The 27,661-nt window shown below is 42.9% G+C and overlaps 1 protein-coding gene across 2 annotated transcripts in view; it reads right to left on the bottom strand.

Annotated features, from left to right (window-relative positions):
- Positions 1-16,955, bottom strand: part of TTC9 (tetratricopeptide repeat domain 9) — an 88,929-nt gene extending 71,974 nt beyond the window's left edge. For both annotated transcript variants that reach the window (XM_033951817.1, XM_033951816.1), the window contains exon 1: positions 15,864-16,955. In XM_033951817.1, coding sequence (XP_033807708.1) covers positions 15,864-16,281 — 418 coding nt within the window. In that variant the 5' untranslated portion in view covers positions 16,282-16,955. The remainder of the gene's footprint in view (positions 1-15,863) is intronic.
- Between the last annotated feature and the right edge of the window lie 10,706 nt (positions 16,956-27,661).

The raw sequence follows: 27,661 nt of genomic DNA, 5'->3' as shown, positions 1-27,661 counted from the left end.
TGGGGCCTTACCAATAATTGAAACCGCGATTGCTGAAACCGCGAATACGGAGAGAAAAGTGTACTTCCCTGGCCTCTGAATTCGTCAGACCTTAACCCAACTGAGAACATTTGGGACCACTTTGATTGCATGTTCGATGACTGGATCCACCACTAAGCACCCATCAGGAACTGTTGGATGCACTATAGTCTGCAAAGCTCTAGATCCAGCATCTTATTGAGTCACTCCGATGGCGTATTGCTGTCATCCATACTGCCTGAGGCAGTTATGCTAGATATTAGCAGGTGGTCATAATGATGTGACTTGACCGTGTACAGCCTCGTATATAGAGGAAGTGCGCTAGATTCTAGATTTACATTGTAGCAAAGCCTATGACAGTGTTCCATACAGGTATCTAATAAATAGTATACTGAGTGCCCTCGGTATGGACCTCAAAGTGATGGATTGGATCAGGAACTGGTTGAGTGGAAGACGATAGAAGGTAGTTGTCAATGGAGATCACTCTACGGAAAGGAATGTTACCAGTAGTGTTCCTCAAGGTTTGAACATAAGAACATAAGAAGTTGCCTCCGCTGAGGCAGACCAGAGGTCCATCCTGCCCAGCGGTCTGCTCCCGCGGCGGCCCATCAGGCCTTATTGCCTGAACAGTATCCCTGACTAATTTTGTAACTGCCTCTAATCCTCTAACTATTACCTACCTCTACTCCTATCTGTACCCCTCAATCCCTTTGTCCTCCAGGTACCTGTCCAGACCCTGTTTGAAGCTCTGTAGCGTGCTTCTGCTTATCACATCCTCCGGTAGCGCGTTCCATGTATCCACCACCCTCTGAGTGAAAAAGAACTTCCTGGCGTTTGTTCTAAACCTTTCCCCTTTCAATTTCTCTGAGTGCCCCCTTGTACTTGTGGTTCCCCGTACTTTGAAAAATCTGTCCCTGTCTACTTTTTCTATGCCCTTCATGATCTTGAAGGTTTCTATCATGTCTCCTCTAAGTCTCCGCTTGGGCTTGTTGGGGTTTGTTTTTCTTTAACATTTTCATAAGCGATATTGCAGAAGGGCTGTCAGGTAAGATTTGCCTCTTTGCAAATGATATCAAAATCTGCAATAGACACCCTTGATGGTGTGAATAACATGAGGAAGGACCTAGCGATGCTTGAAGAAAAATTTGGCAACTAAGATTTAATGTTACGAAATTGCAAGGTCATGCATTTGGGCTACAAAAACCTAAGGGAACAGAACAATATAGGGGGTGAAGAACTTCTGTGCAGGAAAGAGGAGAGAGACTTGGATGTGATAGTATGTGATGATCTTAAGGTGGCCAAACAGGAAAAGCTAGATGGCTGAGGGGCGATATGATTGAAGTCTACAAAATCCTGAGTGGAGTAGAACAGGTACAAGTGGATGGATTTTTCACTCCATCAAAAATTACAAAGACTAGGGGACATTCGATGAAGTTACAGGGAAATATTTTTAAAACCAATTGGAGGAAATTTTTTTTTACTCAAAGAATAGTTAAGCTCTGGAACACGTTGCCAGAGGACGTGGTAAGAGCGGAGAGTGTAGCTGGTTATAAAAGGTTTAGACAAGTTCCTGGAGGAAAAGTCCATAGTCTGTTATTGAGAAAGACATGGGGGAAGCCACTGCTTGCCCTGGATCGGTAGCATGGAAAATTACTACTCCTTGGGTTTTGACCAAGTACTAGAGACCTGGATTGGCCACCATGAGAACGGGCTTGATGGACCACTGGTCTGACCCAGTAAGGCTATTCTTATGTTCCTATGATGCTAGTGTGCGTAGGGAGAGAGGTATTGACACCTGCGCTTCCAGAGGGCGAGATGGGACAGAGTACGGTATTAGGGTTCTAGAGGGGATTAGATGATTTCCTGAAGGAAAAGGGGATAGAAGGGTATAGATAGAGGATTGTTATACAAGTCCTGGACCTGATGGGCCATCACGTGAGCGGACTGCTGGGCATGATGGACCTCTGGTCTGACATAGCAGAGGGACTGCTTATGTTCTTATGTTATGTTTTTATGTACCCCTGTATAAGACTCCGGTGAGACATCATTTAGAATATTGCGTATAATTCTGGAAACCGCACCTTCAAAAAGATATAAACAGGATGGAGACAGTCCACAGGAAGGCTACTAAAATGGTCAGTGGTCTTCATCATAAGGCATATGGGGACACTTAAAGATCTCAATATGTATACTTGGAGGAAAGGCAGGAGAGGGGAGATATTTTAACTTCATCCTATGCTCTCTCATTCCTGAGCTCCAGAATGAGAGGGCATAGGATGAAGTTAAGAGGTGATAAGCTCAGGAGTAATCTAAGGAAATACTTTTTTAAGGAAAGGGTGGTAGATGCGTGGAACAGTCTCCCAGAAGAGGTGGTGGAGACAAAGACCATGTTTGAATTCAAGAAAGTGTGGGACCTCTTAGGGAGAAGAGGAGATAGTGGATGCTGTGGATGGGCAGACTGGAAGGGCCATTTGGCCTTTATCTGCCAACATGTTTCTATAATTAAAAACTAATCCTTAATTCATGATGAATCACTTTTGGACCATAATGTATTTTAAATAGTTTCAAGTTTATTTAAATTTTGATATACCGCTTTTATAGTCAAAGTGGTTTCCAATTAATATAAAGTTTTAAAAAGATTTTTAAAAAATAAAATAAAGGGAACAAATTCACAATTACCATACAGATACAACATGATGCAGATGGGCAAATAGACAAGATAGATTTTTCATCAAAAAAGCATTTTATTTAAACAAATTGAATTTAAATCAAAATATCCGATTTAAATTTTAAAAAATCCAATTTTTTTTTAAATCAATTATTTTTATCCACCCTGACTTCTATGCTCACAGCAAAAGTTAGAAACTAACATTAAATCCTCACAGGCCCTACTGCAGAAGAATAAACTAACTACTACACCTCAATCCTGGCATTCAAGTTCTAGCATGGTTTCATCTTAAACTCTTCTGCATGCTTCTTCTATGCATTAGGGCCAAATAGCTAATAGCCTCATTACCATTCATTTTAATGAAGGTGTGCTCTGGTTTCAAATATAAGATTTTGGGCACGGTCAACTTTTGCACAAAACCCTGTTCTGCATCTTGTGTACAGATGTTGTGCTAACCCTGCACTATCATCTGTGCTAGCCTTCTGTTTTTGCTCCAAGATTGGCAAATATTTTCATTTGGAAAACCTGCTCATTTTTAAGTCACTAAACCATGATCCTGCTGATAAAAGCTCTAGAGGAGAACTAAGCCACAGCACGAATCTGAAGCAGAAAACCACAAAAAAGGCTTCATGTGGACTCAAAGTAGGTCAATTACATACCTAACTGGAAATCTTTTATATTATCATAAAAAAGATCCCACCACACAGGAGACTGTCACCCACCCTTTCCCAAAAGGAAATGCAGAATAAGTCTAGGAAGCAGAACATAAATGTCTGGACATCATCTTAATGTTTCTTTGTGTAACCCAGACATCAGACTTTCCATTCACATCTGGAAAATTTTCCCTGGCAAGCTCTAACATGGTTAATCACAAAAAACAAAACTAAAGGTGAGTCTCCCTATGGTAATGTTATGTTGTGCTCATAAATCACTATCTTTAAACCTAAATTCAAACCAGGGTAGGTGACACAATTATGTGTCACCTGTATGTCTCATACCCTTCTTATATTGTTTATTGAAAGCTTCTATACCGCTACTAATGACTGGGGAGTTAATTCAGAGCAGTTTATATTTGTTCTTTAATTACAGGATATAAGCCAAAGATAAGGGATGTTTTGATCTTAATTAAATAACAAATTTGTGCACTGAAACTTTACTTATGAAAGTCTAAGACTTAAACTAGCCACCAAATGATACATTTAAATAGAAAGTGTTGAAAAAACTACACACAAGTTCCTCAGTTTGCCACACAGTTTTTGACGTATGGTAGCTGTCCTCATAGGAACCAAGTAACGTCTAATTTTGTTTTTTTCTTTTTTTTATATATATAAATGAATAACTTATAAAGTGCTTGTACTAGTTTTTCATGATATAATTGCAATAGTAGCAAAAGTAGCAATTACTTATCTTTTTTATATGTATGTCAAAGCAACTGGGTCTGGCTCAATCCCCACCGACGCGTTTCATTATTTCATCAGGGTCGGGGAAGGAGAACGCAGAGCAGTTCAATATCTTAGCAGAACGCTAAATCCATAGGTAATGAGCCGGGTACCGGGTACCGGCTCATTACCTATGGATTTAGCGTTCTGCTAAGATATTGAACTGCTCTGCGTTCTCCTTCCCCGACCCTGATGAAATAATGAAACGCGTCGGTGGGGATTGAGCCAGACCCAGTTGCTTTGACATACATATAAAAAAGATAAGTAATTGCTACTTTTGCTACTATTGCAATTATATCATGAAAAACTAGTACAAGCACTTTATAAGTTATTCATTTATATATATAAAAAAAAGAAAAAAACAAAATTACACGTTACTTGGTTCCTATGAGGACAGCTACCATACGTCAAAAACTGTGTGGCAAACTGAGGAACTTGTGTGTAGTTTTTTCAACACTTTCTATTTAAATGTATCATTTGGTGGCTAGTTTAAGTCTTGATCTTAATTAGGAATATCCAGAGGTTTTTTTAAAGTTTTTTTTACATATATAGCTACATCTAAAGACTTCTTACCGGCTTATATGTATATTGAATTAAGTTCATACAAGCTTGAAAGGAGTGAAGTGGGACTTAATGTGAGTCTTAGCAGAGCCAGTGGAAGGGTGGTAGATACCGTATGTGAACCTTCAGCCTTATACTCCCTCAGTTAACTTTCAGGCCCCTAGCCTGTAGCCCACTCAAGATTTGGATAATTAAATTCAATAGTCACGATCATCAAACAAACATCCTAGAGCAGGGCTGCCCAAGTCCGGTCCTCGAGATCTACTGGCAGGCCAGGTTTTCAGGATATCCACAATGAATATGCATGAGAGAGAGATTTGCATACCAAGAAGGCAGTGCAGGCAAATCTCTCTCATGCATATTCATTGTGGATATCCTGAAAACCTGGCCTGCCAGTAGATCTCGAGGACCGGACTTGGGCAGCCCTGTCCTATAGTATGACCAGATGACTGCCAGGACATATTGTTTTGCTATGGCTACAGTTGCTTTTGCTGTCCCCAAGAAGCTGCTGCCCTAGGTGACCATCTAGTCTTGACTTATAGTTAGGCCAGTCCTGAGTCTTAACATATATTTCTGACCTGTGCATGTGTTGCCAAAGTAAGACCTGAAGAAGGCAATATTTGAAGGACTTTATTTGTTTACTTGTTTAAAACTGCCCTTTGAAAACTGCCCCCATCCTGTCCGTGGTAACATCTTCATGAAAATGCAGAGAAAAATAATGAATATATTTTCATCTACAGAGGGGGTAGTCAATGTTCAGCCAGCTTACTTACCTGTATAAATGACTTCTGAAAATTTCTCTAACTATGAATAATACCAACAGTAGGTCAAACTTACCATATCTAAAAAGGGCAGTAACAAGGACAGTTCCTGGGTTCTAGGGCAGGACTCTATGCTCTGTCTGATTACATTTCTGGCCTGGTGGCAAAATGTAACATATCTAGCTGCCAAAGTTAATGTTTCTCTCATTTCCTTGCTCAGTCGAAAAACAAAAATAAAACTGCAGTGGCAATGAACAAGATTCCAAGTCTTTAACTGACAATCATAAGAAATAAATATCAATAAATATAGTCATAAAACAGTTTGTATCCAAAAGGATTGATGAACTCGGACCCGACACCATTATTTGATATACAGCTGATAAAACAGTATCTAAGCAGTTTAAAAGTAAGGAGAACAAGGGAAAAAGAATATAAGATACAGAAGAGGAGGTATTGGTTGCAAATTGTAGTAAACAGTGCATATGCTACTCGGGATGTGTAATATATTTTTAATTTTTTTTTATTTATTCAATTTTCTATACCGTTCTCGCAGGGGAGCTCTGAACGGTTTACATGCATTTATTCAGATACTCAAGCAGTTTTCCCTGTCTGTCCCGGCAGGCTCACAATCTATCTAATGTACCTGGGGCAATGATATTAAAGAGACTACCTGCCTCTTCTATCAAACTGCACTGCGCTGCGCTGTCCACCACTTTTTCAGTGAAGAAGTACTTCCTGGTGTCGCCATGAAACTTCCCGCCCTTTATTTTCAAGAGGACACCCACTGAAAATAAAGGGCGGGAAGTTTCATGGCGACACCAGGAAGTACTTCTTCACTGAAAGAGTGGTGGACAGCTGGAATAAGCTCCCAGTACAGGTGGTTGAGGCCAGCAGCGTGCCAGTTTTTAAGAATGGTTGGGATGCTCATGTCGGATCTCTATGAGGGAAAAGGTCATCAGAGAGCGATTAACTAGGGGGGTGGGTCAATGTAGTGGGCAGACTCGATGGGCCTTGGCCCTTTTCTGCCGTCACTTTCTATGTTTCTATGGTGAGCCGCGTTGAATGGCCCGCGCTGCTCCCGATGCTCATAGAGTTCCTTTGAGCGTCGGGAGCAGCGTGGGCCATTCAGCGTGGCTTTCTGCACTAAAAACTGCTAGTGCACTTTGATAGAAGAGGCCTTAAGACATAGAAGGCAGGAAAGATAATGAAAGCATCAGATGGGACAGTAATTCAGCATCCAAACAAACTCAGAAATCCTGTGCACCACACCAAAATGTTAGATTGGTGGCTGCTTTAATCTAGGTGCAACTGCTAAATCACATTTATATTACATGTTTTAAACCAAATTTTGCACTGCTTAGAAAACCCTATCCTCGGCAGAAGTTAAAGCTGATGAGTATCATACTTCCCAAATGAGATGAATAAAAGTAATCACAGAAGCCATCAGTAGGATAATCAACCCTAAGGACTGCAAATTTCTTTGCACATGAGGAACAGTGCTGCAAGCAATTCTCCTGTAATCACTCAGCATACCGCAGCTCTTCAGTTAATTGGAGAGTCTTATAACGGAGAGGGATATTTTCTATTGCAGGGTGGATAAAATGGAACGCACTGAGGGGCCACACCTAGAGCTAATTCAGAGAACAGTAAAAGAAAATCACAATTCAAGTCAGAGCTATTTTAAGAGAAAAAGCAGGACCCAGCAGGAATCACAAAGGAGTGGAATACAAGTTCCTTACACAGAACTGGACTGATCCACCTATGAGTCCACCACAATCAAGCCATTCAGGGTCAGTACAACTCTAATGTAGCTCACAGCCTCTAAATAAGAGGCAGTTGGAGAGCGGAATGGCCACCACTGACAACTGAAGCACTTGCCTCTTTCTGTGACCCCTACGTGATTCAAAACTATCCTCTGATATCTCTTGCGACACTATACAGTTTCAAACCTTGGCCTCTGGCAGCAAAAGTCATTCTTCTGGCTGGCCCGGAACTTCCTCTCCAACGGCAGAATTGATGTCGGGGAGAGGAATGCTGGAATTTGCTGCCAGCAGACCCTTCATACTTTCCCATTCTTTAGTCCTACTCCTTTGCAACAATTTCCAACCTCTGCACCACCTTGCCCCCACCCCCCCCAAGTCTCTGTGCAGAGCCCAATTTTCCCTGCCGCTCAGCCCCTCATGTGACTAGAAGCCTTCCCATTGGCTGGATTCTACCACAGCTTCTGTACTGGAAAGGGGAAACTTGGAAAGATGTAATAGGCTAAACCCTGAAAATGCCCACACACTTAGCCATCCTTCTGGTTTTGAGACACGCAGTTTACCAACTTTTAGAATCCTGAAAAAAATCCAGACTATTGGCAATCCTAGCCCCTGAATTCTAAGCACATCTTAAATTGTCTCCCCCCCCCTGACCTTTGGCCCAAGGCACATGCCTAGTTTGCCAATACCTTAATCCAGCTCTGCTCCCCAATTCCAGATGTTTCTGGCTTTCAGGTTCCCTCTGCTACTTACAGCCATCCTCAATGCTCATCAGCCTTTGGTTGCTTTCATGTTTCCCCTGTCTCCTTTCTACTTCAATCCCACCCCAGTCCCAGCACCTTCTGAGTTTTATTCACTATTCTTACCTCTCCCTGGGATTCTCAGCTCAAGCTACTATCCTGTCACTTCTGCACCAAAAAAAAGACTTAGCACTCAGAACCTCTAGCTGCTTATTCTCTTGAATCTTTTACACAAGTCACTGCCTCTGGATCCTTCGTCCACCAAGAAGCCTCTCCAATGAAGACAAAACAGTCATGCATGTACTGTATAAACACCCCACAGCACTGTTAACATGATTTTGAGCTACCAAACCCTGAAGCCCATACTGAAACACAAAGGAACTCCACTGCTCTACTGCATGCATGGTACAGTAATTCAGAATGAAAACAGGAAATGACTCAAATGACTCTAAAAACACTTTTTCCATTGACCAAGAGGAAGAATGGGCTGATCATAGCCCACATTCTCACTCCAAGATCATCACCTGTGTGAAGACAATTGCAGGAAACAGTAGTCATGGGAAACAATGCACGCCATTATAGCAGAGAAGATGCAGTCTGACTGATGAGGGGAAAGGAAGCCTGTACTCCCATGGTCAAAGGAAAGAACGGAAGGGGCAGCAGCCATAAGATGTACCATAGAGGTAGGGATGGGGAACCAGCAGAGAGGAATGAGAGAGACTTATAGCTTACAAGCTTTGGAGGGGGTGAAGAGAGAGACAGTCAACGCAAACACTATTCTCTCTTCCTACCTGTCCTGCCCTGACTCTCATGCACCAACTAACATGGTCCTGACCAGATTTAAACTAGAGATTTAGAGGGGCATAAAAAAAAAAGTCTAAGTCCCATTTTGGCCTAGGCAGTGGCATACCTAGTATATGTGACACCAGAGGCCCATCATTTTTTGACACCCCCCATCTATATGAAAAATATGATTTTTAGTAACAATCCACATATCGCACAACAAGAGTGTACCTAGGAAAAGGCAGTATCTTAAACACTGCAGTGAGCACTAGAACACCAACACATACATTGTAAAACGAAACAAGCCAGATCCTGCAGTCAATTGATCCTGTACAGTCGATGCTATCAGAAAGCCATGTCCCTTTCATACATACAGACAGATACATCCTCGCCCACTATGGAATAATCACAAACTAAAAATAGAAATATGTAGACAAAAGTTAAACTGAACTGCCAAGAAACCAGACTCTGCATACAATGCAACACCACAAAAACAGTAATACATGTCCTCTAATACTGTGCAAAATATAAAGACAGATGTAAATTTGAAAAAACTGATACATAACAATTACCACTTTACAAATTAACAAATAAAAATAAAACAAATAATCTACTATAATAAAACCCTAAGCGCGCATGTGCACTCTTACCTGCGTGATCCATGATCCCTGATCTGTGATCAGTAGGTCTGTGGCCGGCAGGAGTGCGCATGCGCGCATACAACAGTCCACTTCACGCCCGGCGCAGCACCCTCCTCACTCACTGTAAGTCAGTTTGTCGTCGGCGCACCCCCCCCCCCCCACCCACAGTGCACCCCTCCTCGGCGCACCCGAACTCCCATTGACCCTCCCATTGCGAGGCGACCAAAAACCTCCTGGATCCAGCAGCGTATGCAGCACTCTAAACATGCTGCTTCGCAGCCTTCTACTGCCCTGATTCCCTGATGACATCGAAACAGAGACTCGGCAGAGGAAATCATGGACAGTAGAAGACCGCGAAGCAGCGTGTTTAGAGTGCTGCGTACGCTGCTGGAGTCGGGAGATTTTTGGTCGTCTCGCGGTGGGAGGGCAAGTGCGGTCGGTTACACGGCGGAGGTAGTGGCGGGGGGGGCAGGTAGATTAGCCCTCTGGTAGTGTATATTCTGGCAGGTAGAGCAATGTACGAGCCAGCAGTGTTAATTTGTTTATTCTTCTAGCACCCGTTAATGTAACGGGCTAAAACACTACTGAGAAATAAGAAAATACTATTTTATTGGACTAATCACCGTAAGCTCGGTCCCCATCCCCACAAACCACCTGATTCCATCCACACAAGCCTTGAATTGTTTTATATTGAACTTATTATATTAAAGTATAAAAAGAAACAATTGACAATTTATAAATCAGCGTCTTCTCCCCACTATCTCTTCCCTATTTCCCTTCAGCGTCCTCAGCCCACTCTCTCTCCACTTTCCTTCAGCGCACACACATAAAAACAAGCAAGTAATTTTATATCATTTTCATTCTATTCATTCATAGAAATTAAAGTCTAAATAATGCCAGTCACATAACAAAACATGATTTTACAAAAATAATTCTCTGCACAGTCAAGCCTGCAAGGATTACTAGATATCTTTCAGCAGCTTCCCTCCCTCCCTCCCCCTTACCTTCGTGGCCAAGTCAAAATGATCTACCAACAATAAAATTTTAAAAACACAAAGCACACTGTATGCAGAGAAAATGTTAATTATCATTTATATTCTGCGGGTTTTCAAAGAGGTCAAGGCAGATGACTTTATGCAATGTCATCTCAGTAACAACTATACAAAAATAAACAAATATACCCCCTCCCTTTTTACTAAACCACGATAGCGTTTTTTAGCGCAGGGAGCTGCGCTGAATGCCCCACGCTGCTCTCAACGCTCATAGGCTCCCTGCACTAAAAACAGCTATTGCGGTTTAGTAAAAAGGGGGCCATAGTGCAAAATATAGACAGCATATATAAATTCTCAAAACGGACACATTTTGATCACTAAATTGAAAATAAAATCATTTTTCCTACCTTTGTTTGGTAATTTCATCAGTCTCTGGTTGCACTTTATTCTTCTGACTGTGCATCCAATATTTCTTCCCTTCTTTCAGCCTCCTGTATGCTTCCTCTCCTCCAGACCTCATTCCTTCCCCCAACTTTTTCTTTGTTTCATCCTGCCCCCTTCTTTCTTTCTATCTCCATGCCCCCTTTCTTTCTGTATGTCTGTCTTTCTCTCTCTCTCTCTCTCTCTCCGTGCCCCATTTCTTTCTTTCACCCTGCCCCAATCTTTCTTTCTCTCTCCCCATGCCCCCTTTCTTTCTCTACGTTTGTCTTTTTCTCTCTCTCTCTCTCCATGCCCCATTTCTTTCTTTCTTTCACCCTGCCCCCTTCTTTCTCTCTCCATGCTCCCTTTCTTTCTCTGTCTGTCTTTCTCTTTCTCATCGTGCCCCATTTCTTTCTTTCACCCTACCCCCTTCTTTCTTTCTCTTTCCCCATGCCCCCTTTCTTTCTCTATGTCTGTCTTTCTCTCTCTCTCCCCCATGCCCCATTTTTTTCTTTCTTTCTTTGTTTCACCCTGCCCCCTTTCTTTCTTTCTGGCTCCCTGCCCCCCCTTTCTTTCTTTCTGGCTCCATGTCTCCTCCCCCCCTTTCTTTCTTTCTTTCTCCCTGTCCTCCACCATGCCACCGCCATTGGGAAACATGCTGCTGCCACCGCCACCGGGGAAAGGCTGCCATTGGCCTAGGTCCAGTGGCGTACCAAGGGGGTGGGGGTGGTCCGCCCTGGGTGGACACCCCAAGGAGGTGCACAGTTGGCCACCCACTGGAAAATAGGCTGCCACCGGGGAAAGGCTGCCACTGCCGCCATCGGGAACAGGCTGGCGCCTTTCCCTGGCGGCAGCCTATTTTCCAGTGGGTGGTCAGCTGTGCACCCTCTTGGGGCGTGCACCCAGAGCGGACCACCCCCACTCCCTTGGTACGCCACTGGACCTAGGCCCTAAACGCTGAAAGTAGAAGCAGGGAAAATATCCATTCTCAAAAAAAAAATGTCCAAAATGAGGGTTTTTTTTGAGAATGGCCTACCTCTACATTCAGCAGTTTAAACGGCTATACCACCACTACGTCTACACTTACAACACATTATCAACCCCAAAACAGCCTAAGCCCCAAACGCCCAAAACCAGACCTTTTAAGCAAAGGAGGGGCCAGTCCTTCACCTAAAAGCTGGATTCTGTAACCGGTGTCTGTCAAAAACAACACCGGTTACAGAATCCACCCTCCCATAATGATTGCAGCAGGAGAGATGGCTCATCTCCCCTGCCGCGATGGCGATTGGCCCACCTCTGAGCTGCCGCGACCCGTGGCAGGAGAGATGTCCAATCTCTCCTGCCATGATCCACCCCCTCCCCCACCAAACCAATACGGGCAGGAGGGAGCCCAACCCCTCCTGCCCCGGCGACCCCCCCCACTGCCCCGACCCCCCCAACCGCCCCGACCCCCCCATGACCACCCTCCCGAACTCCTGATTGCCCCCCCACCCGGCGACCCCAAAACACCCCCCACCCCTGACACCCCCTTTACCTAAAATCAGTTGGCCAGACAGACGGGTCCCAAGCCCGTCCGCTCATCAGGTCCGCCATCCGCCAAATGTTGAGCCTTAGGGCCTGTTTGGGCCAGGCGCCTAAGGCCCTGCCCACAGGAGGGGCCTAAGGCAACTGGGCCAATTCCGCGATCCTCACCCCAAAGTGCCGTGGTTCGCGGCAGTTGGGAGATCTCTATTGCAGCAGGGGAGATGAGGCATCTGTCCTGCCACGATCGTTGCGGTAGGGGGGTGGGGCAGGTTGCTGGCAGGAGAGATGCCTCATCTCCCCTGCTGCAATAGAGATCTCCCAGAGATAGATTGTGGGCCTACTGGAACAGATAGGGAAAATACTTAAGAGTACTTGATTACCATCTGATGTATTGTAAAATCGCATTGGGTAAATCTCTTCATGAAAAAGTAGTTAATAAGGCCCAATAATAAATAGACAGTGTGACATAACATTTTCATTCACTATGGATCAACGTTCAAAGAAAGTATACAAGTGACGTGGCTGTTTTTTTCCCTTGTAGGCTCTCCATCAAATTTCAAAGAGAAAAATTAAAACAAGTGCTCAAGTCCATGTTACTCTTCACCCCCAGCAACACTCTCTTATTTGTATATGTATTTAATAGGTGTATTTGCTGAACATGCCTATGTGTTTGACAATTTTTCAAAAGCAGAACATTTTCTGAGCATAAAATTCAGCTTTGTTTTCTTTTTGTGTGTGAACATGCCTTTGAAAAGTGGTCTCCAGCCAAATTATACAAAGCTCTCTCCCCTCCCCAGACCTTGAAATCCAAGAGACACAAAGGTGTTAGCTAATTAGAAGGTTGGACTCAGGGGATTCTAGACTTTCATTCTAACCAATTAGCCATTCAACTGTACTAAGTTATTAAAATTAGCTCCTGCATCTCCCTCCAGTAATGACCAACTCCAAGCGTTCTTGAAAATGTAAATGATCACTCAAATGCAATATTAATTCATTTTAGCTCTAAAAATTCACAATCAGACCAATATTCAAAGCAATTATGCATTGGGAGGGTAGACTTTGGGCCAGGGTGAGAACAGCCCTAAAAATTATCCAAATACTAGAAAAATTCAGCTGCTACATGGACAATTTATATTTTCTTTTTAGCAAAGTTGAATAGCAAGTTTAAACTTAATAGGTAAAGAGTAATTTTATGAGCCAACTAAACTGCAAGACCCTGGGCTGTAGGATTATGGTCTTAGGGCTGGATTCTCAAAACTCGCCAGTAAAATCTGGCGAGTCGATATAGTGGCCGTAGTGGGAGTGATTCGAGTTTTTCAGGCCATTCTCAGCATGGGTCAACTGATTGACCAGCAGAGAGAGAGCAGCAGAAGAAAAAGTCCCCCTACAGCTGACATCCCCTCTTGCCTGCCACTTCCCGCCCTCTCCCCGCCTGCACCCTGTACAAGAACAACAGGAGGGATGCCAAGTTCTTCCTGCCTTGGTCACAGCAGCCCAGATCCACCTGGACCCCACACACATCCCTGTACCTTGGCAGGAAGGACACCCACGCCTTCCTGCATCGGCTGCCGCTAGCCAAACCTGCCTGGACCACCCACATACACCTGTGCCTTGGCAGGAGGGATGCCCACTCTCTCCTGCTGCTGAAGTCCCTTACTCTTCAAAATGGCGGGCCTTCCCCTTCCTGGTGCATCCTGGGATGCACTAGGAGGGTTCTAAGGCTCTGATTGGCTCTGGTGCCTAAGGCCCCTCCCCTGGTTGAAAGTCCCCTCCCAGGCCTTAGACACCAGAGCCAATCAGAGCCTTAGGCTCCTCCTAGTGCATCCCAGGATGCACCAGGAAGGGGAAGGGCCACCATTGTGAAGAGGTGGGCCTGCCAGCTAGATGGAGTAGGCATCCCTTATACCATCCTTCAACTTAAAGGTAATGGGGGCAGCAGGTTGTCGGGGGGACCCATGACAGGGAGTGAGCATCTCTCCTTCCACAGCATGGAGGTGTCCAGGGGGGTCCAGGCTGCAGTGACCGATGCAGGAGGGAGTGGGCATCCCTCCTGTCGATCTTGTACAAGGTGTCAGGGGGCATCAGGGAGTCCAGGCAGTGGTGGGTGAGGGGGAGTATCAGCAAGAGGGGGTCTTTTCTTTCCGCTGCTCTTTCTGCTGGTCAATCAGCTAAGCCATCAGAACTCAGGGAGACCTGTGGCTCAGTTGATCGGGGCAGGGAGAGCAGCTTTGACAGAAGGGCGGAGTTGTGCTTAGTGATTGTTCTTCTGAGCAAGCACCTGGCACAGTTCCTCCCTCCCTTTACTGGCAATTCTCTGCACAAATAGCATGCACATAGTTTGCATGCTATTATGATGAGAATCACCCGTAAAAGTCAAATTGCTCCCACTAAGGCCACTACATTGACTTGCTGGATTTTACCTGTAAGTTTTGTGAATCCAGCCCTTAATGATTTCATAATGTGTATCTTCAAACATGGATCTAGACTACTCTAGGGAATAAGATATCCTTAAAGCCATAACATGATATATTTCAAGTCTGTTTCAAAGCAATATTACAAAGCATTATTGATGTAAAATAGCAGGACAGGTTCTATTTTATGCAAATTTTTGAATTTGAGCTCTTATTTTTAAGGACAGCTATAAGTGATCTCTAAGCCTTGATTTTCTCCCTTAAATATACTGTGACTTTAAAACTGAAAAGCCTTACTTGCCAATTTTTCCAGAAGCAAGGAAATTAATCAACCATGCCCAACCCAGCTAGATTTAAAGAGAACAGAGAACATGCATGCAAATTGCCGGGCTTTCTCAGATCAGCCCTAAGCATGTCCAGACGACTCCAAAAGTCCAAAACTTCAAAGAACAGCAACTGCAGAAATATTATTAATTAGCAGGAACCACAGGGTTCCTCCTGTCTCTATCTCAGACATTTAGCAAAAATATATACAAACATTTAATATTGTCATTGGAAAGGCCATAGCATGATACGGAAACTGATTTAACTGCATTCGATACGGTAAACAGCATTAGCACTCAGACACTTATCAACTAACTCCATTATACGGCAGAGGAGAGCATTTCCAATCTAACAAGCAGTCAACGTTCTCTGTGCATTTCCTGTCCCCTAAGCCTGGCTAGTGGCTACAGTATAGCACTCCTCTCTGCCGATCACTCTCCATCTTCGGCTGAACCGAGAAAAAGAAAACTACATCCACCTTCAAAAGCTACATTTTATTTTTATGCTATAAACGACAAGAAAGGCACGAAGACCAAAAGGGGGGGAAAAATGCAGAACATTAAGTGAGATTCCTTTCATCCCCAATCTGTCAACATGATTAATGACCCGGCAGATCCCCCTTTTCTGATACCTTTGTGCGAGATCTACATAGTGCATCCCTAGTTGTTGTTATTTTTTTTTTTTTTTAAGACATCCCTCCCTTTCTCCCGTCATCTCCAAATAGCCCCCTTCCGAGCGGGAGGAAAAACACGCATAAATAAGCAAATCGAATTTAAAGGGTAGGGGGGGGGGGGGGGAAAAAGGCACAAGCTGTCTCTGACCTGCCAGGCTGTTGTAACAGTCAATCTCGATGCTCTCCACCATCTGGCTTTGCTCTTCGGTCAGCCTGCTCTGCCTCGCGGCCGAGGAGGAAGAGGAGGCAGAGTCTTGCTCGCGGTCCTCCTGTGACAGCAGCAGCCCCTTCAGCTCCAGAAGCGCCCGGTGATACTTGCCGATGGCTTCCCGGAATTTCTTCTCCTTATAGCATTGCGCTCCCTGGCTCTTGAACTCCAGGGCTCTCTGGATCAGGTCCCCACTGTCCACAGCCTGGCCGACACAGGGACCCCCTTTCATGCTCACTGTACCCCCATCGCAGGAATCCGATCGGGAGACTCTGGTGCCTGTCCCGGAGCACGTTTTGCCGAGATGCCCATCTCCTGTTCTCGCCGGATTCAGCCCGGCTGGATTTTTCCTTTCCATCTCACTGGTTGGTGTCTTTTCCCCCTTTTTTGTTTGATTAGAAGAAACAAAAATCAAGCGTGCTATTCATTTCTATTTTCTTTTTTACTTGGTTGCATCTCTTCTCTTTATTCCAATTTTTTGGGTCTGCTTCTCTCCCGGCGTTGATCCCGTTTTCTCTTTACCCCTTTGTAAACCTCCAGGCTCTCTGATGTCTGAAATCTCGCTGCCTTATTTTGCACTACAGTACTGTATATTATTGTTGCTGACCCGGAAGGAGCTTAGGGGGCAGACTACGATACGATTGCTTATGTTTTTCAGCCCTGTCTGATGCAGTGTCAAGAGGCTAGTAGTGCTTACAAAAAAGGCAAAAAAATATGTATATATAAATATATATATATAATTACAAAAAAAAGGGTCTTCTAAAAAGATGAGACAACAAAAACCCACCTTCCTGCGATTTACAGCCAACAACTTGTGCTCTTAAAGGAACAGTGTCTCTATTTCCAAGCAATGCTGATTTTTTTTAACTATTTCTAGCCCTGGGCGAGTGACTGCTTGCATGCAACAGAACGGGTGCGAGCAAACTCTGCTTTCCTCCAGTCCTGATCAAATGCGCTACCCGCGCGGACCTGTAGAGCGCATCCTGGTAACCCGCCTCGCCCAGCCAATAAGCGGCGCATGCGCAAGACCAGACAAAATGTTCTCGTGCCCAAGCTTGGAGCGTGAGGCTTGCTGATCAGGATAACGTGTGTGGTGATGACGCTGATCCGTCCATGCGAGAATGTTTTGTGATTTTTTTTTTTTTTGCCAGCTTCTGTAGGTTGTTGAGCATCCATAATATTAAGCAAACTCCTTGTCCTGGGAAAAGGGAATTTGTATTCAATTTAACACCCCCATTGATTTGAAAAGTTCACTCTTAGAGCTGCTGTCAGTTTCATTTGCTTTGTTTGGCTGCAATAACCAGGACCTCTCCTGAGATTTATGCACAGTGTGTGTTTTGTGTTATGCACTAAGATTACAGTACTTATGTTTATTAAAATACTTATACCACCCTTTGCAATACCATCAAGGTGTTTTTCTCCCATATCTGTCCCAGTGGACTCACAATCTATCTAGGTACCTGGGGAATGGAGGTTAGGTGACTTGCCCGGGATCAAGCATGTAACCTCAGGGTGCTGAAGCAGCGGTCCTAACTACTACCTTTCCTCCTCCTCCTCCTCCATGTAGTAAGGGGCTTTAGTGCACAAAAAAGTTTCTAACTGGGAAGTTACATAGTGAATGACAGCAAATAAAGACTTGAACTGTCCATCTAATCTGCCCTGTAATAACATGCATTACAATTTCATGATTAAATTGTCTTTTTTTTTTCTGGGTCATAGACCTTAGAAGTTCACCAGGTAGAAAAAAAATTTGTCTCCGTGTCATTCTCTTACTGGAATTGCCATTGAAGCTCACTCCAGCCTATCCAAACCATCTCCTTTACACACTATTAATTTTAGTACTATTGATACAGAAATACATGTTAAGCTGCATGTTCAGTTCTGTTGAAGAAAACTGCCTCTGAAGTCTAGTGCAGTTTTTTACTTCCATAATAGTGCTGAATTTTTACTTCACCTCCAAAGGTGGCAGTAAAAAGGTGTTTGTTTGTTTGTTTTTTAAATAGCTTCTCATTGACTGATGGAAGTTGTTGGGAAGGGGGAAGTTTAAAAATCCCCCAGAGATCCCCCAGTTGAACACCAATGGAAATGGGGTTCCCAGTTTTGAAATCCACAGATGCAAGATATCTAACTCAAGGACTTCATGTCCCAGGAAGCCCAAACCTTGGAACCCTGCAGCAAGGATAGCATGCTTTGGAATTCTTGGAACTATCAAGTTAGAGAACCCTGATCCTGAGAGCACCCAAACTCATCCATCCTTTAACCAACCACCTCCACTCATCTATCCAATCATCCAAGTATGCCCACCCATCTATGTACCCCCCCCCCCATCTGTACTTGGTACATAGGGGCTAGGAAGGGGAGTTGGTTGATGTGATTGGGGGATTTTGACCCAGAAGAAAGCTAAGCTGCTTGAAAGGTATTACCAGTAGTTTAAACCTAAAAGAAGGTGATAATAATATTATAATAGAGGTTATTGTCGAGACTGAAGTAGTGCATTTAAGAGTTGAGGAGGAACCTAGTGGTTAGTAAATGAGAATGACACGGGGACAGAATTTGTCCCCGCGGTTAACATAAGAACATAAGAATAGCCTTACTGGGTCAGACTAATGGTCCATCAAGTCCAGACGGTAACCCTTTCTCACGATGACCAATCCAGGTCCCTAGTACCTGGCCAAAACCCAAGGAGAACCAACATTCCGTGCTACCAATCCAGGGCAAGCTGTGGCTTCCCCCATGTCTTTCTCAATAACAGACTATGAACTTTTCCTCCAAGAAATTGTCCAAACCTTTTTTAAAACCAGCTACACTAACCGCTCTTACCACAACCTCTGGCAATACGTTCCAAGTGGCAGCTTAACTATTCTCTGAGTGAAAAAAAATTTCCTCCTATTGGTTTTAAAAAGTATTTCCCTGTAACTTCATCGAGTGTCCCCTTGTTTTTGTAATTTTTGATGGAGTAAAAAATTGATCCACTTGTACCTGCTCTACTCCACTCAGGATTTTGTAGACTTCAATCATATCTCCCCTCAGTTGTCTCTTTTCCAAGCTGAAGAACCTTAACCTTTTTAGTCTTTTCTCATACAAGAGGAATTCCTTCCCGTTAATCATCTTGGTCACTTTTGTTTGAACCTTTTCTAATGCAGTGTTGCAGTGCAAGGCTGTGTTGGTTTGTAGCGTCACACGATTCGGAGCAACGGTTTGATCGTTGTGTTTTAGAGCATATTTATCCAATTGATACCCAAAGACTCCTAAGACTCCTGATGCAGGCCGGGTGGCCGAAACATGATCATGTCGAGTCAATGAGTTACTTTGGATGAAAGAGTTATTTTGGATGAATAAAGACATTTGGATTTATCAGATGAGTTGAAAGACACTTTTTGTGCACCATCTTGATTGGACATTTCCACTTTTGCTCTTGCTTGTTTGTTTTTTGTGGATTTGTTTCCCCTGTTTTAGTGTGAAAGATCATATTAAAGCCACACAATCTGCAGGGTAAGGAAGAGGCACTGTCGGTCAATCTGGAAAAAGAGAATAGTTGTCTTTTATTTTATTTTGTTTATTTCTATATATATTCAGGACATGGCGGGTGGGTGGGGGGAATCTTTTTGTTTTATTCTTGATTAAATGGTTGGTTGGGAGGGGAGGGATATTTTTCTTTTGCATTGTTTTTGATGGAATTTAAGTGCTTATGTCGATTATTAATGTCTATATAATTCCTGGCAGTTTGTATTAGTTTTGAGAATTAATAAAGTAAAAAAAAAAAAGAGAGAGAATGAAAAATATGTCTACATTGGTGTGATATACAGGCCTTCTTCACAGACAGAAGAAGTGGACAGAGATTTAATAGTAGGCTTTCAAAATATAGCTATAAAGTGGGAAGTATTACTAATAGGTAATTTTAACATGCCAGATGTAGGGAGATCCTAGATTATCTACAAGAACTGTTCCAGCAGTTGATAATGGACCCCACCCTGGATGGGGCCATATTGGACTTAGGCACAGATGTTCTAAAATCGCTGTTAAAATCCTTTGGATCACTGTAGTGCCAGTAAATTTAATGATTTCAAAATGAGCAATGCTGGAAGAACCTCACATGCAAATGAGGTTCACAAAGGTCCACGGAAATTGCATCCGATCAGTCATTAGATGAGTGCAATATTCTACATGACTGATAAACCTTTAACTTTTAAGAAATCACTGCGGAGATCATTTGATTAAGCAACTTAAAAACCAGACATAACATTTTTAATGCACTGTTCAATTGGCAACCAATGTACAATTTTCAGATTAGGAGTAATATGATCCTAACATGAAGCTCCTACCAAGATTCTTGCTATAGCATTTTGTGCTACTTGCAAAGCTCATATATAGCTTTTTAGTAAACCCGCCAAAGGACTGTTACAGTAATCAAAAATTGGAAAATCAGTACTTTGAACAATTAACCGAAAATGAGTCTCATTCAAAAAACTTCTTACTCTGCTTATCAGCCTCAGCTTATGAAAAACTGAGCTAATTATTTTAGATACCTGATATTCCATACATAATGTAGAGTCCATTATCATTCCAAGATTTCTCAACTTCTCTACTATTGGAATTCCAATGTCCTTAATCTTAAAATTGTTTGGAACATCAGAAACTTTATGATCATCCAGGTACAAGATCTGCATTTTAGCCATATTTATCTGTAATTAGTTACCCCTCATCCATTGACCAGTCACCAATAAATACATTCGCAGTGCTTTTATGGTATCATCAACAGATTTATCAATTTTTATAAGAAATTGTATATCATCTGCATAAATTTTGAAATTAAGTCCAAGACTGAAATACTTACAGATAGGTAATAAAAAGATGTTAAAGAGGACAGCTGATAAACAGGAGACCTGTGGCACTCCTGTAGGACATTGAAACAGTGCAGATGTTTTACCAATGAATGTAGCACAGTAGACCCTAGCGTTAAGAAAGGATACAAACCAATTTAATACTGAACCATCAATTGATCTTAACCTATTAATCAGAATGGAGTGATTAACAGCATCAAATGACACGGATATATCCAAACTGATCAAAACCTCTAATCACATCAAATGGTGATAGCGATAGCATCAAAGTATCATGCATTGCACAAAATCCAAATTAATTACAATCAAGAATATTATGAACATCCAAGAAATCTAGTAACTGATCATATACTGATGGTGTGAATAACATGAGGAAGGACCTAGCAAAGCTTGAAGAATGGTCTGAAATTTGGCAGCTAAGAAATGCAAGGTTATTCATTTGGGCTGCAAAACCTGAAGGGGGCGAATAACTTTTTTGTACGAAAGAGGAACAGGACTTGGATGTGATAGTATGTGATGATCTTAAAGTGGCAAAACAGGTTGAAAAGGAGACAGTGAGAGCTGGAAGGATGCTAGGGTTTATAAGGAGAGGTATGGCCAGTAGGAAGAAGGAGGTATTGATTCCCCTTTATAAGACTCTGGTGAGACCTCATTTAGAATATTGTGTACATTTCTGGAGACTGTACCTTCAAAAAGATATAAGGATGGAGTCAGTCCAGAGGAAGGCTCCTAAAATGGTTAGTGGTCATCATAAGGTGCATGGGGACTTAAAGATCTCAATATGTATACTTTGGAGGAAAGGCGGGAGATATGATAGAGACGTTTAAATACCTATGTGGCATAAATGCGCATAAAATGAGTCTTTCAAATGAGAAGAAGCTCCAGAGTGAGAAGGCATAGAATGAGGTTAAGAGATGATAGGCTCAGGAGTAATCTAAGGAAATATTTTTTACAGAAAGATGCTTGAAATCAAAGACTATGTCTAAATTCAAGAAAGTGTGGAACAGACATGTGGGATCTCTTAGGGAAAGCCTTGGGCAAACTTAAGCATCCCTAGGCACCTCTCTGCACCTGTGACATGTCTACAGTGTAGGCAGCCTCCCTTGGGTTGTATTTTTTTTTTTTTTTTTTTAGAAAAACATGCATTCTGGTTGGCTGGTTAGTGGTAGGATGCCTACCGCTCCTGGCCACTCCTGGCCAATCTTCATTGGCTCCCAGAGTCCAATTCAAATGCTCTTGCCTGGCTTTTAAGATTATTCACGGCATCCTTCCTTCCCTAATCCCACTTTCTTTCAACTCCTCGTGCCCTGACTCCACCAGGACCGCCCATAAATTAAATCTATCCTTCCCCTCCCCACATGGTATTCTCCACGCAGGTAAATTGGGAAAATCACTTCTTTTCAAAATCACAGGTCTCTGGAATGGCCTTACCATCCCGCTGCAGAACCTGAGCTCCCTCCATTTATTCCGCAAGCAACTAAAAACCTGGCTCTTCTCTAACATGTAATTTCTTTTCCCTTACTTTTCCACTCGATTTATAAACTTATGTAAATCTTTTCCTACCCTTTCTCATTTTTAAGTTCTTGTAAACCGTGCCGAGCTCTACTTCCGTGGAGATGATGCGGTATATAAACTTAGGGTTTAGTTTAGTTTACCGCTGCCTACAATTGGGATGCCGTTTATAGAATTTGCCCCTGTTTTAATCATCTGACACAAGTGTCACAGCTTAATTGTTCATTGAATGAAAATATATGTTCTCTTATTTGTTTTCTAAGTATTAACATATAACTTCATGGAGTATCCCCTTGTCTTTGTACTTTTTGAAAGAGTGAGCAATGGATTCATTTTTACCTATTCTGCTCCACTCAGAATTTTGTAGACTCCTCAGCTGTCTCTTCTCCAAGCTGTAGAGCCCTAACCCCTTAAGCGTTTCCTCATTTGAGGAGAATTCCAATCCCTTAATCATTTTTGTTGCCTTTCTAATTCTGCAATATCTTTTTTTGAGATACAGTGACCAGAATTGCACACAATACTCAAAGGGCCCTTGTACCATGAAGCAATATGGAGCAAGTCACTTAATCCTCCATAGCCCCAGGTACGTTAGATAGATTGTGAGCCCACCGGGACAGAGAGGGAAAATGCTTGAGTACCTGATTGTAAAAACCGCTTAGATAACCTTGATAGGCGGTATATAAAATCCTAATAAACTTGAAACTTGATTATAATATTCTTTATATTATTTTCTATTCTTTTCCCAATAAATGCTAACATTCCGTGTGTTTTTTTTGGCCACTGCTGCTACATACTGACACACCCACTGGCAAAGTACATACCATCATTTCAAAGCACACTTTTGCACAAGTCAGTGTTTATGCATGCTTATGGCCACTTCTGTCTGTAAATGACTAAAATACCACCAAAGTTGGTAAGTACTTTACAGCTAAAAGTATACACCTCCTTATAAAATTACCCTCTTTCCCCCAAATTCTGTATATGGCACCTTAGGTTATGCATGCAAATCAGTGTACACAGTCAATCTGCATGCACAACTTAATTGTCATTTCCTGTGCAGAATACTGTTGGGTTGTAACAACAGTGATCGATATTACAGCCACAAAAGTTTGTGCCTGTTTGTGCTTCCGAGGTTGTGTATTCTCGCTTAATATCTATGAGTAGATTGTACATTTACCATAAGATTATGACTCCTGATGTAGGCTTTTAAGTGTCAAAACATGGCCCTGTGTTGAGCTTTAGCTTTGTGATGGACACTGAGAGCTCTTCTAACCTATTACTTAATAAAATTGTTGTTTGGACCTCTCCAGGTCTCTTTCCCCCTTTTTCTGGAAGACCATTTATCTGGCCCTGCTCTTCTTGACCGACTTAGGGCTAGATTTACAAAGCAAACCGAACGTGTACCGATCGGTTTGTGACCCCTTAGCGACCAAATTCCCCTCCGGCCCGATTCACTTACCTCTCTCTGCCGACCATTCTCCGATCTGCACATGCAAATGAGGGGAGGGACATTCAAAAGTAGGGAAGGCAGCGATTCACAACACAATCAATCCGATCCGACTGGGCTAGCCGATCAACTGAAAAAGTAACTGCTAGGGACCAGTTGAAAATGTCTTTCCAACTGGAAGCCCTGCTCTCTGCCCTGCCTGCTTCCCCCTGAATGCCACCCTGCTCAATCTTCCCCCCGAATGCTGCCCTGCTCTGCCCCGAAGTTCCCCGAATCTCTCCTGCCCTTCCCCGGCCTGCGAGCCTGTGGTTTTAACCCACGGGTTTAAAGCAGGTTAAAACCACGGGCTAAAAACAAGAAAAAGTTAAAGTTAAAAAAAAAACAAAAAACGGCTCCAGCTCGGATGGGCATGCGCAGATCGCAGAACAGTGATCCATGGAGGCAGATGGGGGCATTCCTCTGATTGCCCCCATCTACATATTGAGGCTTTGAGAATTCGTCAGACCTGCCCGGATCGGGCAGGTTAGTGAATCTGGCCCTAAATTGTTTAATAGGACAAATAGGCACTGAAAGTTGGCATTTAACACTTAATAATTGTTCTAATTGGCACCAATTAGCAGTTATGTGCATAGCTTGGTAGATGCATTCTATAAACTGCTGCGCGTCAGTTCTAGTACATGAATCTGAAAAGGGGGTGTGGCCTGGGAAGAGCATGGGCAGATCATGGGGGCTCCTAAAAGTTAGGCGCACTGTTATATAATATACCCAATCCACGCACAAGTTAGATACAGGTATTTGGGCCTGATTTTCCTTGGCCTAAATGGCTGTATCTAAACATTATGACATGCACTGGTGTTTTGCATGATTCTATAAGTGCTAAGTGCCATTCTAGTCAGCAGTAGAGAATGCTATGCGGACAGGTACCTAAAGTTAATTGTGGGGAAGGGGGGGAATGGGGATAAAGGCCATGGGGTGGGGATGGGGCGGGGACGGGGGATAGGGACAGAGCCCGTGGGGACAGGGGCAAACTTTGTCCCTGTGTCATTCTCTAAAAACTTGAGACTAGTATGAGTATCAATATGTAAAAATTTAATACATCTTAGACAGCTGGCAACCGAATATAATGATTAAAAAGGACTGCAGGAGCTGGTTTTGGATTTAAATGACATCATTTGTGTCTTGTCTGTTTTTGATATGGCAACAAGAGTCTTGTCTGCTGACCAGACTCCTACCGTCTGCAACGTGCTTTCATCATGTGCCCAGCTGCTCAGGCACCTTACTGTTACTGCAACAGATTCATATATCATTGCTGGCATCAAGGAACGCTTCCAACATTTAATAGACACTTATTTTCCTGTTCATCCACTACACAGTTTAGATTCTGTTCTACATCCATGTATGAAAGACAATCCAATTACTGTCCCAGATGACGTAAAATCATAGGCAACTGAATCTTTGGGAAGGTTGTACGAAAACCAAATCAAAATGGAAGGCTCTATTTGTGATTTATAAACAGTTGTACAGAATATTGTCCCTTTTTATACTTTAATAAAAAATATTTAAATATATAATCATAAGTGTTTGAGGCTTGTGCAAATGAGGACAGAGTTCATGGTAATGGGGCAGGGATGGAGTTGGAGCCTGCGGGGACAGAGCGGGGATGAGGACAGAACCCGCAGGGATGGGGACAAACTCTGTCCTCATTTCATACTCTAGTTGGCACCCATTTTTTGGGCACCATGTATAGAATATGGCCCTTTATGGGTATAAAAATATCTTCTCTATTTTTGGTCTCACCAGTTGAAGGAATGGAGAAATCAAAATAGTTATTACCTTGGTAGTTTTCCACAGAAGGATTTTGACATTGACCTGGGGGCCGCCGCGTGAGCGGACTGCTGGGCACGATGGACCACTGGTCTGACCCAGCAGCGGCAATTCGTATGTTCTTATGAAAGGTGGAGAGGTTTGTATTATCACTATTTGTAATGTACTGTTCCTATTTTGTGTGATTAAATGGAGGACTTTGGTTTCCAGTGAGATCATGTGCATGAGTTTGCAGCCACGTTACACCACTTTCCCCACAGTAACCCTCAAATACTGCTTTGCAAACAGTAAGAGGTGTTCTTGAAGTAGCGAGGTGCACAGGCACTGTTGAGGAAGAATGTCACATTATGCATGCGAGTTAGCATGTACTTGCATTCCTAAACAGAGCCGCATCCCTTTCTCAGCTGGACTTTCTCTTTGGAAGGAAGCCACAGAGGCGTTTCGGCAGTCGACGTGCCCGTGTGCTACCAGTTCACAATCCCGTGCACGGTGTAATGTTCCTCCCAGCTCCTCTCAGTAGTCCTACACAGTGATGAACATTGGCATGGGAGGAGAATGATAGCAGGGGAGGGGCAAGAGCAGCAGTCGCTTCGGAAAAGTAGGTATGAATGGAAATGCTGGTTGTCAGCCATCTTGCCTTTCATATTTACAGTAAATGGGACCCATGCCTGATATTCCCTTTGGGACTGGTACTGATGAACCTTGTTAAGCATAGTGTCTCTGAGGGTTAGCCATATTTAAGAAAATATCTTCCAATAAGTCTCATCCGTCTTTCGGAGCTACACTACCTCTGCAAATACACCAGGTTTTTCAATTTTTTTTATTTATTTATTCAGTTTTCTATACTGTTCTACCAGGGGAGCTCAGAATGGTTTACATTAATTTATTCAGGTACTCAAGCATTTTTCCCTGTCTGTCCCAAAGGGGGGAATTAAGTGACTTGCCCAGGGTCACAAGGAGCAGCCTGGGTTTGAACCCACAACCCCAGGGTGCTGAGGCTGTAACTTTAGCCACTGTGCCACACACTTTGAGTTTATTGCACTCCCAAACTGGTTCGACAAATACAAGAGACATTGTTGTAAAGATCAGTGCCAGCAAGAGACTTTTTGATGTTGTCTTGTGGCAATTGTGTTAGTGCTTGTCTTATCTTATTTTATTATCTTTTATTTTATTATTATTTGTTCAAAATAAAACCTGATATATATCCAGTTCATCTACTTCACTCAATCCTAGACCAGTGGTTCCCAACCCTGTCCTGGAGGACCACCAGATCAGTCGGGTTTTCAGGATAGCTCTAATGAATATGGATGAGAGAGCTCTGCATATAATGGAGGTGCCAGGCATGCAAATCTGCTCCATACATATTCATTAGGGCTATCCTGAAAACCTGATTGGCCTAGTGATCCTCCAGGACAGGGTTGGGAACCACTGACCTAGACTGTTTGTGCAGGATTCTTGTTTTGTGTTTTCCTTTCCAAGTGGGGTACTGAGGTCTTTTCTCACTTCTTGTGTCTCAGGAAAATTCAAAGCAGGGTAAATTAGCTACTAATTTTTAAAATAAAAATAATTGGCCACAATTGAAAGACGCAATGGTTCTACCTCACTAGCCTGTAGAAAAGGATTAGTAAATAAAAGTTGCTTTTCCTCAAGCTGTAATCATAGTTGTTGTAGAAAGCAATAGCAATATAATTATGTAGCAAGATGAAAAATATGTATCACTTTCAGAGTTTTCTGTTGCAATGAACGATCCAGCCAGAAAGAGTGATGTTCGTTGCTGACCCGCGAGCAGCTGGCCTCATTTCGATGCAGACACATCAAAATACAATCACAGCATTTTAGTTTTCAATTTTTATTGTCCACACATACATAAGCAAAATTAGGTGCCTGCTCAGATCAAATTGCAAACAAGTAAATGGCTTACAGAATTATCCGCGTAGTCTATATTGTTGATTAGAAAACAAACATGACACAGGAGAACTGAACAATAGAATCTGACTTTGTTTAAGTTCAGATGAAAAATATTTGGAATTTCACTGGCCATTAATTCCATGGACTAGCCTCGGTAGGAGACCAAAGATTTTTTTAAGGCACTCACCTCTTGCAGAATATATCTC

The sequence above is a fragment of the Geotrypetes seraphini genome, chromosome 7 (genome assembly GCF_902459505.1).
Source record: "Geotrypetes seraphini chromosome 7, aGeoSer1.1, whole genome shotgun sequence".
Taxonomy (NCBI): domain Eukaryota; kingdom Metazoa; phylum Chordata; class Amphibia; order Gymnophiona; family Dermophiidae; genus Geotrypetes; species Geotrypetes seraphini.
The sequence above is the reverse complement of the archived record's forward strand: the minus strand, read 5'-3'. Positions and strand labels throughout refer to the sequence as shown.